Raw genomic sequence first — 12,280 nt, 5'->3', positions numbered from 1 at the left:
TACCTTTCCACCTTTTGGGCTGTTTGTGACCCAAGAGTAGGATTTTCTCACAACATAGTGCAGGGGACTCCAGAAGCCCAAGACTTTGTCAATGGATGATATCACTTCTCCAAATAGTGCCAGGAATGGGAGTCACATAGTACCTCTGACCTCACAGATGTGAAGTTCAGTGAGGGCTGTTCCTGGCATATAAACCCTCTGGAAGAGATGATGACATTTAGCTGCTGCTGAATGCGGTCCTGCCATGACTCTAATGAGGAGGAAATAATCACAAAGTACAAGTAATCTGGCAAGATAAGAATTTTCTTCTGCTACCTCAGTGCCCATCCAAACGAAGATGTTTGATTTTTGTTTTTTTGGCCACGCCATGCAGCACGTGGGATCTTAGTTCCCTGACCAGGGAGTGAACCCACGCCCCCTGCATTAGGAGCGTGGAGTCTTAACCACTGGACTGCCAGTGAAGTCCCAGATGTTTGACTTTTGAACCAAAGAATTTGGTTCTTAAGATAGTGCTCTTTGCTGATGAGCTAATTTTCTTAATTTCCAGGAAGTCTGAGGACTGGATTATCATGACCTATGATAATTCTCTAGCTCTTAGTAACCCTCTGACCTACTGATTTTGGTGGTTGATGCCCTGGAGGACCCCTGTCCCCTTGAAGAGTGGTAGATAGCCTTTTCTCTGGTATGTAAGACTTGTTGAGTTTTAGGAATATTTACATGTTTTTCTCCCCTCTAGAAACATATCTACTCCTCGATAACCATGCAAGAGGTGACTGATGAAGAATCAAGTGGGAAGTCAGAGGCCACCTACATGACCATGGTGAGGAATATTCTGGGTCCAGCCAAGCCATGCATCTGGAGGCAGGAAAAGGAGCTGGGAAGGATATGGCAAACTCATGGGGGATGCACATTGCTAGGTCCCCTGGGGAGGCCACTCTGCTGAGGGCAGAGATTTTTCTAGGTAGTAGGAAAGGGTGAGAAGCTGAAGCTCTGCTGGATAGAAAAGTAATATCAAACTTGTCCTTATACCCAATTTCGAGTATTATGAGTATCTCTAGGGCTGGAGAGGATTGATCTTAGAGGTAAAAGGAAGTGCCTTCATGAGGGTAGGCAAGATCTCTGCCTCATCAGTACAATACTGGTTTAACACAGCACAGTAAAGAGGGGGCTGTAAGATCCTTGCACAAGCATCGTGTCACAAAGGATAGTTTTCCTTCCTTTCAAAATGTGCCTTCCAACTCTTAGATTTTTAAATTCTGTGACTTATTATACCTTGACATAATCTAATTGCTAGCAAGGCTGCATGCTGAATTTCATGTAATAATACAGAGTCTGATTCTTACTTTCTCTTTGCTCAACTCTCCAGGGAAGTCCAGCACCTAGAAAAGACACTGGCTGTGTAGTGAGTAGGGGTAAGGATAAAAGGACTGAGCTGGCGAGGGATATGATGCTATTTGTAGACTAATGATAGACACCCCAGCCATGGAGGGAGCCGTGTTCTGCTGGGTTCAGGAAGGCTGGCCTCCTCTGCTTATAGGATGATGGCTTCTGTTTGTTCCTGTCACACCAGCGCTAAGGACACATGACTTCCAGATGATTACAGCAGAGAAAGGTTCTGCCAGGGAAGTGTGAGATCAGAGCCCTGGCCTGGCTCCACCAAGGGAAACATAAGATCCCCTCTGAAGTTGAATATAGTCATTCCCCTCCCCCCATCCTTCTCCTGTTATAGCCATGTGATGCTACAGTAACTGCCAGAACCTCATCTTAGAGATCTGCTGATACAGCTGCACAGTGGCTGCTGCTGAGTGTGTCAGCCACCTGGGTGGTACTGTTTGCAGATAGTCTTTGGCGCAGAGATGATGGAGGAGGGAAAGCCAGCTCCAAAGCCAGCTTCCAAGCCAGCTTCCCCATGTTCACTGCCAGGTGCTTGCGATTGAAACTTTGCAGAAAATGGCACCCCTGTCCCCTTGAAACGGTTTCAATAAAGCGAGTGTGATGAGAGGCCAGGGTCACAAAGTCAAAGTCCTTCAGGGGTTGTCAAGTTATTTTAAAACACTATGTACCAAATTAAACAAGCCCGTGGGTGAATTCTGGCCTGCATACCACTTGTTTGAGACCTCAGGTAGGGAGGTGTTATCTGAAAGAGAGCAGGGTAACAAAGAACCTTTGCTTCTTGATTAAATTTACTTAAATGAAGGGGGCACCACGCTGTGTCCCCTTTCTGAGGCTGTATAGTACAATGGTTAAGATCACAGGCTTTGGAGTTGGACACACCAGGGTCCAAATCTTTACCCTGACTTAGAAGCTAGCTCAATCTTAGGCAGGTAACTTAGCTTCTCTGAACTTCAGTTTCCTAATCCTTAATGGGAATAATAAAACCTATCTCTCGGGTGGTGAGGATCAAATGAGACAGTGCATGTGAAATTCAGAATTGGGCCAGACAGATGGAAAGAGCTCAATAAATGGAAACTATTATGATTGAAACGCTTCTTACAAATGTGCTTTGTTTCTTTCTCCCCACAGCACCCAGTTTGGCCTTCTCTGGGGTCAGCACCAACTAGCCCATCTGACAAAAAGTCAGACGGGGGAATGCCCAGGACAGAGCAAGCCTTTTGAAAAGAAGGGGGAGTTCCCTTTGCCCTTGGCCATGACGCAGACTCTCTTTTCCTTGTGTCCTGAGTCCTTGTACCAGTTATGTCAGACCCCCTGCCCTCCCAGTCCTCCTCCGGCCTCATTGCTTGGGCAAAGGGCTGAAGATGGAGGGCTTGAAGCTTGGCAGAGAGACGGGACAGCTCTGGAGGAACAGGCCCTGATTAGGGGGATCACAGACTTTGTCCCTCTGGAGTGGGACACTGGCCCTGGGGACCCTGACTGAGCTGCCCCAGCGGCCTCAAGCATCCCATCAGGTCAGACCCTCTGCTTGGACGGTGCTCTTTGTGGATGGTTACAGGGAAGAATCACAGAGATAAAAACCAACCCAAACGATTTCGTTGGCCAATTATCCCTAAATAAATGCAGTTTGTGGAAATCATCCTGTGTTTCTACCCTGGCTGAGGGGCAAGTGGAGTCTTGGTGAGGAATCTATGGTCTGGAACTCCTGAAACAATTGAAGTGACTGGAGGAAAGCCCCGCTGTGACTTACACACTGGGGACTGGTTTGAGGCCTGGGAAAGTTTTGAGGGGATGAATGGGGTTGGAAGTGGGGTATAAATACAGCTCTTTGATTTAACGCAGTGCTACTTGATTCTGGCTGGGTATCAGTGTGGCTGGTGGCTCTTGGCTGGACTCCACCAGAGGTGTTCTGGTTTGGAATTCATGGGTGGAGCTGGGGCACTTGCCTTTTTCAGAAGTGACACTCAGGCGGTGCCAAAGTGGACAGCCACTGATTTAACTCTTGGTCTGAAATGTGAGGCTCCCTTACCTTTGGGTTACTATTGTAAGATTTAATGAGGTTCGTTTTTAAAATCCTTTGGTTCTGAACTCCTATTTCTAGTCTGGGCCCAGCTCGGATCTCCTCGTCTTTATTGCCACAGGGCCTTCCTCATTCTCTGCATCCCACTTTTCCCTCTTAGGCATTCAGGGCCTGGATAAAGAGCAGGTCTTTTGTGGGTCTCTGATTTCTGATCCAATCTTAAGTAAGCTATATTTTTAAAAATTGGAGTATAGTTGCTTTACAATGTTGTGTTAGTTTCTGCTGTACAGCAAAGTGAATAAGCCACATGTATACGTATATCCCCTCTTCCTTGGATTTCCTTCCCATTTAGGTCACCACAGAGCATTGAGTAGAGCTCCCTGTGCTATACATTCCGTTCTCATTAGTTATCTATTTTACACATGGTAGTGTATATATGTCAATCCCACTCTCCCAATCCATCCCACCCTCGTTTTCCGCCTTGGTATCCATACATTTATTCTCTACATCTGTATCTCTATTTCTGCTTTGCAAATAAGTTCATCTATACCATTTTTCTAGACTCCACATATATGCATTAATACACAATATTTGTTTTTCTCTTTCTGCCTTACTTCACCCTGTATGACAGTCTCTAGGTCCATACACGTCTCTACAAGTGACCCAGTTTCGTTCCACTGAGTAGTATTCTATTGTATGTATGTACCACATCTTCTTTATCCATTCCTCTGTTGATGGACATTTAGGTTGTTTCCATGTCCTGGCTATTGTAAATAGTGCTGCAATGAACACTGGGGTGCACATATATTTTTGAATTATGGTTTTCTCCGGATATATGCCCAGGAGTGGGATTGTTGGGTCATATGGTAGTTCAATTTTTAGTTTTTTAAGGAACCTCCATACTGTTCTCCATAGTGGCTGTATCAATTTACATTCCCACCAACAGTGTAAGAGGGTTCCCTTTTCTCCACACCCTCTCCAGCATTTATTGTTTGCAGATTTTTTGATGATGACCATTCTGACTGGTGTGAGGTGATACCTCACTGTAGTTTTGATTTGCATTTCTCTAATGATTAATGATGTTGAGCAGCTTTTCACGTGCTTGTTGCCCATCTGTATGTCTTCTTTGGAGCAATGTCTATTTAGGTCTTCTGCCCATTTCTTGATTGGGTTGTTTGTTTTTTTGATATTGAGCTGCATGAGCTGTTATATTTCAGAGATTAATCCCTTGTCAGTTGATTCATTTGAAAATATTTTCTCCCTTTCTGAGGGTTGTCTTTTCATCTTGTTTATGGTTTCCTTTGCTGTGCAAAAGCTTTGAAGTTTCATTAGGTCCCATTTGTTTATTTTTGTTTTTATTTTCATTACCCTAGGAGGTGGGTCAAAAAATATCTTGTTGTGATTTATGTCAAAGGGTGTTCCGCCTGTGTTTTCCTCTAAGGGATTTATAGTGTCAGGCCTTAGCTTTAGATCTTTAATCCATTTTGAGTTTGTTTATTTATTTATTTTTTATAATGGGTTTTCTAAATTTAGATTTTTTTTAAACATCTTTATTGGAGTATAAAAGCTTTACAGTGGTGTGTTAGTTTCTGCTTTATAACAGAGTGAATCAGCTATACATATACATATATTCCCATATCTCTTCCCTCTTGTGTCTCCCTCCCACCCTCCCTATCCCACCCCTCTAGGTGGTCACAAACCACGGAGCTGATCTCCCTGTGCTATGCGGCTGCTTCCCACTAGCTATCTATTTTACGTTTGGTAGTGTATATATGTCCATGCCACTCTCTCACTTTGTCACAGCTTACCCTTCTCCCTCCCCATATCCTCAAGTCCATTCTCTAGTAGGTCTGTGTCTTTATTCCCATCCTGCCCCTAGGTTCTTCATGACCATTTTTTTTTTTTAGATTCCATATACATGTGTTAGCATACAGTATTTGATTTTCTCTTTCTGACTTACTTCACTCTGTATGACAGACTCTAGGTCCATCCACCTCACTATAAATAACTCAATTTCTTTTCTTTTTATGGCTGAGTAATATTCCATTGCATATATGTGCCACATCTTCTTTATCCATTCATCTGTCGATGGACACTTAGGTTGCTTCCATGTCCTGGCTATTGTAAATAGAGCTGCAATGAACATTGTGGTACATGACTCTTTTTGAATTATGGTTTTCTCAGGGTGTATGCCCAGTAATGGTATTGCTGGGTCATATGGTAGTTCTACTTTTAGTTTTTTAAGGAACCTCCATACTGTTCTCCATAGTGGCTGTGTCAACTTACGTTCCCACCAACAATGCAAGAGGGTTCCCTTTTCTCCACATCCTCTCCAGCATTTATTGTTTGCAGATTTTTTGATGATGGCCATTCTGACCGGTGTGAGGTAATACCTCATTGTAGTTTTGATTTGCATTTCTCTAATGATTAGTGATGTTGAGCATCCTTTCATGTATTTGTTGGCAATCCGTATATCTCCTTTGGAGAAATGTCTATTTAGGTCTTCTGCCCATTTTTGGATTGGGTTGTTTGTTTATTTGCTATTGAGCTGCATGAGCTGCTTGTATATTTTGGAGATTAATCCTTTGTCAGTTGCTTCATTTGCAAATATTTTCTCCCATTCTGAGGGTTGTCTTTTCATCTTGTTTATGGTTTCCTTTGCAAAATCTTTTAAGTTTCATTAGGTCCCATTTGTTTATTTTTGTTTTTATTTCCATTTCTCTAGGAGGTGGGTCAAAAAGGATCTTGCTGTGATTTATGTCATCGAGTGTTCTGCCTATGTTTTCCTCTAAGAGCTTTATAGTGTCTAGCCTTACATTTAGGTCTTTAATCCATTTTGAGTTTATTTTTGTGTATAGTGTTAGGGAGTGTTCTAATTTCATTCTTTTACATGTAGCTGTAAGTGGAGCTACATTTTTGAAGGGTTTCCTTAACCCTGCAAATATCAAGAACCCTCTATAACACACTCATCATTAACTTTCTCTTTTACCAATGGCTCTCAGGTCTCCACTTGGAGGCCTGAAGCCTCTTTTTGTTCAGCCATGGGTAAGAGTCATTAAATGTTTCCCTCTCACCTGTCAGCTCTCAATAAGGAGTATGTCAATAATTTACAGTATGTGGATTGAAGGCAATATCCTGTCCAAGACATACCAGAGAGGGAACACGTGTTGACAGGATAAGGAGAGGGGGGAGGAGGAGTCTTTCATATACTAAGAGTTCATGGGGAGGAAGTGGTTTCATTTCTGGGCTATAAGGTAACATGCTCTCCTGGGCTAAGGGGCCCTTTTCCATTTCCTCAATTATTGTTTTCATAGGATGATGAACTTCAGGATACCTAGTGAGATGGATGGATGTTGATTGTACATCTGTTGTCCTGGGTGGAAGGGGATACTTGGGATAAGAGCTGGAGGGTGGGCTGGGCAGCTTCTCCATACGTTCCTTCCTGCAGAGGGTGCTTTCCCCCGGGGAGTGTGGGCATGCCCCTCCAGAGTTTGACTTGCCCACATCAAATCTGAATTTGATTCATCCAAGGTTTGGCTTCCATTCTAAGGAGGAGGAAGAAGAAGCCCACCTCTCTCCCACAAGCCTACCTCTCCACAAATCTTCCTCTTATACACAGGCATGGAGTCAAAGTTGAGAGTACAAGTCCACAGCTGTCAAATATAATTTTGCTCCAAACCAAAACAGCCTTGCAGGGGACCATGGAAAAGACCTGCTTGCTCCCTCATGCCCTTCACCTAGGGGTGGTTGTCTACTAAATCCAGGGCCATGAAGGCATATGGCGTAGGGAATGGCTTCAAGGTCAAATAGGCCTGGTTTAAATCTTGGCTCTGCCTCTTACTCTCTCTTCAGTATTGCAAAGTTTATGTCAATTCTTTGAGGCTATTTCCCAGATAGACAATATATTGTAGGGACTCAATGAGGTCAGTTAGGGGCTGGAGCCTGGTCTGGGCCCTCCATCCTCCTCCAGTGTGTTTCCCCCAGTGGATTAGTCTTCTGATGATTCAGTCCCCATCTCCCACTAATTTTTATTTCTATGGGCAGGAAGCCCTTGCAACCCTAAATACCTAAGTCTCTCTTCCCATTCAAAGAAAGAGTTAGGAAGCTGAGCTCAGGGAAGGGCTTTGCATAGCTCCAAGGGGTGACATTCTGAAGGGTATGAAACCGCTGGAGATAGAGCAAGCTGGATCTCCTGGTAGATCCAAGCAGTTTTGTTACTCAAATTTGTAGTATTTTAAGTCTCTAGGACACCAGATGCTCCCATATTCAAAGGCTTCCAGAAGCAAGCAAGCTTTTGCCAACAGAAAGCAGCATAAGGGTAGAGGGGGTGGGCCCACCCAAGAATAATGGATAATCTGGCACCCTCAGAGTTTGGCTATTGGAATTGAAAACAGTTCAGCCTGTCTGTCCACTGTGGACCTGCAGAAGATGTGCCTCCTATTAAAGGCTGCAGCCTTCCGCCAGCCCTTTGGTCTTTTGTTTCTCTTTGCCACCCCACTCTTTCTCCTTTTGGCTAGTCCATATGCTTGCATGTCTGTACTGGCAATTTTCTTTTATAAAACACTAGCTCTGTGTGTGTGTGTGTGTGTGTGTGTGTGTGTGTGTGTGTGTGTGTAAGGGGTCACACTGCCACTGATTTGGCTCAGTTGCTTAGACCCAAAGAACCTTAGGCTGCAAGTTTTATCCCAACACAGACCAGTTATGTTCTTACTGAGAATAAACAAAGTTTCTCAAGACTCCTGACCATCTGTCCTGGCCAGCTGGTTTGCAGATGTGGTTTGGTCTTCCTCAAGGGAGATCAGGCGATCCATTACCACTTCTATAAAGCCCAACTTTCGAAACACCCTTTCTTTATCAAAAAATAAGGGAACTTGGAGTTTTCTCAGAAAGCTAAACCCTTTCTTATTTCATAGATGGTGAGAGCAATAGTGATTTACTTGTCCCAGAACTTTCAAAGCCCTTGTCTGAACTCCACATCATATGTTCATGGCCTTCTGAGGTTGGGTGTTGGGTGCCATCTTGTCTACCCATCCACATCTCTCATTTTTTTTTTTCCATGACAGAAACCCTCTGCTCCATATACCTTTGTCTTTTGTGTTTCTGAGCCTTTGCTCTTGGTGTTCCCCTGCCTGGAATTCCCTTTTCCTCCTTGCCTGCCCAAATCAACATTCCTTCAAGGCCCTGCTTGAGTCTCGCCTGGGTGATCTATTTCTCACATCTTCCTAGATGCCTCTACACTTACCAGATTTTATCTTCTGATGTTCTCTAATTGTTTCATGGGTGTGAGGCTTTCTTTTCTGTGAGAGATCTTAAACTCTTAGAGATCCTGTTTAGGTCTGTTCTGTGAGCTTTGCAGCATCTGACCCCATGTGGGACAGTCCCTTGTTGAATGGAATTCCTAGGGTGTGGAGTGGCTGGACCTGGCTCCCAGTCCTGGTTCTACCACACTTTGGCTGTGGAAGGTCAGGCTGATGGAGTTTCTGCTCTTTCCCCAGATGTAAAATAGACATTCATTCATTCATTCATTCATTTTCATCTGCTCAGGGACCAGTAGTGGCCCAGCGCAAACTAAAAAGAATAAGACACAACCCCTGTCTTTAAGAAGCTACAGTCTAGTTGGGGAGATAAGATGTATAAACAAAAAATGACAATACTCCCTGACTCGGGCAACCCAGGTGTACTGTAGATGGGAATTGATACATTTGTCTCCCTAAATTTAGAAGGTAAGTTCTCAAAGGGTGAGCTGTATATCACTCGTTTCAGGGTCTCTGGTTTCTAGCCTAGTGTCTGGCACATAGGGGACATTAAATAGATATTTGAGTTTGTTGACTGAGGGAACTGATAAATGAGTGAATGGACCCAGGGTCACAGCAGCAGAGAGAGGAGAGGTATGTAGGTACGACAAAGAAGGGGTTACTTTGTAGCAGATTTTTGAAGGACTAGGAGCTGGCTGAGTAGACAAGGGAGGAAGGCCATTCCTAGAAGAGGAAACTGCAAAGGCAGAGACACCATGATGTGAAGCCCTGTGCGGGGTAAGAGAAACCTCGCCTGGTGTGGAATGGCTTGGGAAGGGCCCGGGCAGAGGAGAGAGGAGAGTGAGATAGTTATCCCTGAGCAGGCCGCCGGTTGCTCTGCCCATTTAACCCTAAGTTAGCTCCTGCTTGCTGGTGCCTTCTCCCCAACCCCGCAAACCTGGCCTCTGCCTTGCCCCTTGCTCCTGGGATGCAAACCTTTTAGTATTAGCTGAAGGTGTTACTTCTCAAACTTTACTGTGCTCAAGAAACACCTAAAGATCTTGTTAAAAATGCAGATTCTGATTCTTTGGGTCTGAGGTGGGGCCTGTGACTGTACATTTCAAAGGAGATCCCAGGTGATGCTGAGGATGCTGGTCCAGTAAGGCGGTGGTACCTAGGGAAGCTCTTTGTAGCTTCAACCACAAATTCCAAAGGCAAAAGGAAACTACCTTCCTTTAGATTATTTGTAACAGTCTTCCCCAGCAGGGTAGGTAATTGAGTGTTGTCTAATAAAATCTTCACAGATGAATGGCACTGGGTAGAAATGCTGAAAATACGGCTTCATTTCCCAAATGGCCAGTCTTCAACAGTGGTGTCTTCATTCTGCAAAATACCTCTTCAAGTTTCTGCTTCCCAGGCTTTTATTGGCTCCTGGGGAAAGCGTATTCTTTTGGAGCAAATGGGCATCTGCAGGCCCACGTGAGTTGAGGGGAGGTTCTGGGGTAGCTCTCCTCCTGACTCACCCTGCCAGGGTGTCTCTCCCCTGATCTGGCGCCTTCTGACCCTTGGTCCTGGAGAGAGCTGAGTTGGACAAAGACTATAAAGTCATATACTTGGTTTGTCTTAGCCAAATTCTGGATAGAGGCAAAGGAACTTCTGGATCCTCTACTTGTCTCAGATGTCCCCAAAACAGAAGCGTCTGGACCCAGTGTGAGACCAAGTGAGCCTGGTAATAAGTTTCCCTGGGCCTCACAGGCACGCTCAGCTGCATTAAGAAAAAGGAGGAGGCCGGCTATGTCAAACCAAAACTCTCGGGCTGACATGGTGCTGCAGACCTGGCCAAGGGGCTGTGCGGGAGCCAGGGCACGGGCTGGTGCCAATCTATCTCTCCGGGCACACCTGCGAGCCAGACCACTGCTGCCAGCGGAGGAGGCCTGGGGCCTGAGGGTTGTGGCAACCGGAAGACACTTTTCTCCCTAGGCTGCCCCATCTCTTCTTCTCTGATCTTCCTTCCCTTGGGCTGTGAGCTCTGTGAATGCATGAGCCAGCTGCAGCCAGACTCTGGTGAAGTGACAGAGGAACTTTGGCGACGGAGTCTGTGCAAGATCCAGGCATGGACATCCACCTCTGGTGTGGAGAAGCACAGAGGCCTCCTCTCCGCCTTTCTGCCTTTAGCAACTGCCACCCAAATTTGGCCCACTTCACTCCTCCCCAGCCTAGGACAGCCTCAGTGGCCTCGGGTAGATTTTACTGCCTTCACGATGATGTGGACGATGTCTCACTCCTCTCCAAATTCATTCATTCATTCATTCAGGGTGCCCCCGTGCAGCTATGCAGCACCTGTTTATTGAGTGTCTGCTTTGAACCAAGCATGTGCTGGCCTCTCATTTGTTTCCTCCATGCCCTGCCTCTTAGCACCTTCTTTTATACACACACACACACACACACACACACGCAGAGGCCCCTTGCTTCATCTAGTCCAGTCTTCTCTTCCCTGTGTCTCTAAACAACCCAAGGGAAGGTGTCGTGTCTCCTCCCCTTGGCAACAGGTGATGTGGAATACTGGACATACCCAGTGTTTCACACAGACCTCAGTTTGAGTCCTGGCTCTGACTCTGCCCTTAACTATCCTAGGTAACTTGAGTGGGTTAGGCCCTGTTGGCCTCTGTTTCCTCATTGCAATTTAAAAAAAAGAAGAAATCACCTCTTCCAGGCTTACAATTAAGTACAGACTTTTAAAGGCTTGGCACAGAGTTAATGCTCTAGGATGTGGGTGGCTCCCTCCTTGCTCTATCAGTGGCCCATCGCAAGTTCAGGTAGTGGCTGCATGAGAACCTGTGTTCTCCTCAAATATCTCCCCAGAGGAGTGGGGGTCACCTTATCTGCTGAGGGCCACGTGGGTACTCCACCCCAAGTTCTCCTACTTGTGATACTAGCCTATTGTTTTCTCCCTTTTTCAACATCTGTTGAAACAACAAGTTTCAACATCTGGTCTTGTGTCACCTACCTCCCCCCCTTGGAATATTTTATTTTTTTATTTTTTATATATATATTTTTATTGTAGCATGCGAGCTCAGTAGCTGTGGCTCGCAGGCTCTAGAGCGCAGGCTAAGTAGTTGTGGCGCACGGGCTTAGTTGCTCCGCGGCATGTGGGATCTTCCCGGACCAGGGCTTGAACCCGTGTCCCCTGTATTGGCAGGCGGATTCCCAACCACTGAGCCACCAGGGAAGCCCTCTTGGAATATTTTAAAGCAAATTTCAACGATCGTATCATTTCACCTATAAGCACTCCAATGGGTATAATAGATAAAGATGTTAAAGGACATAACCACAAAATTTTTTTTTTTTTTTGGCCATACCGTGGGGCATGCGGGATAATGGTTCCCCGACCAGGGATCGAACTCACGCCCCCTGCAGTGGAAGCACAGAGTCTTAACCACTGGATGGCCAGGGAAGTCCCAACCACAAAAAATTTTTAACGCCACCCCCCCACACCAAATCAAGAGTTATTCATTAATATAATCTAACACCCAGTCCATATTTATTTTCTTCCCAATTATCTCAACAATGTCTTTTTACTGTTGATTTGATTGAATCAGGATTCCCCAAAAGTTCATGTTACAAATGATTGTAA

General features: G+C 45.2%; 1 protein-coding gene across 1 annotated transcript in view; it reads left to right on the top strand.

Moving 5' to 3' along the window:
- Positions 1–2,616, top strand: part of JAML (junction adhesion molecule like) — a 28,268-nt gene extending 25,652 nt beyond the window's left edge. The window contains exons 8-9 of the mRNA XM_060104540.1: positions 737–820; positions 2,524–2,616. Of these exons, the coding sequence (XP_059960523.1) occupies positions 737–820; positions 2,524–2,616 (177 nt within the window). The remainder of the gene's footprint in view (positions 1–736; positions 821–2,523) is intronic.
- Positions 2,617–12,280: the final 9,664 nt, after the last annotated feature.

The sequence above is a fragment of the Mesoplodon densirostris genome, chromosome 7 (genome assembly GCF_025265405.1).
Source record: "Mesoplodon densirostris isolate mMesDen1 chromosome 7, mMesDen1 primary haplotype, whole genome shotgun sequence".
Classification (NCBI taxonomy): domain Eukaryota; kingdom Metazoa; phylum Chordata; class Mammalia; order Artiodactyla; family Ziphiidae; genus Mesoplodon; species Mesoplodon densirostris.
The sequence above is the reverse complement of the archived record's forward strand: the minus strand, read 5'-3'. Positions and strand labels throughout refer to the sequence as shown.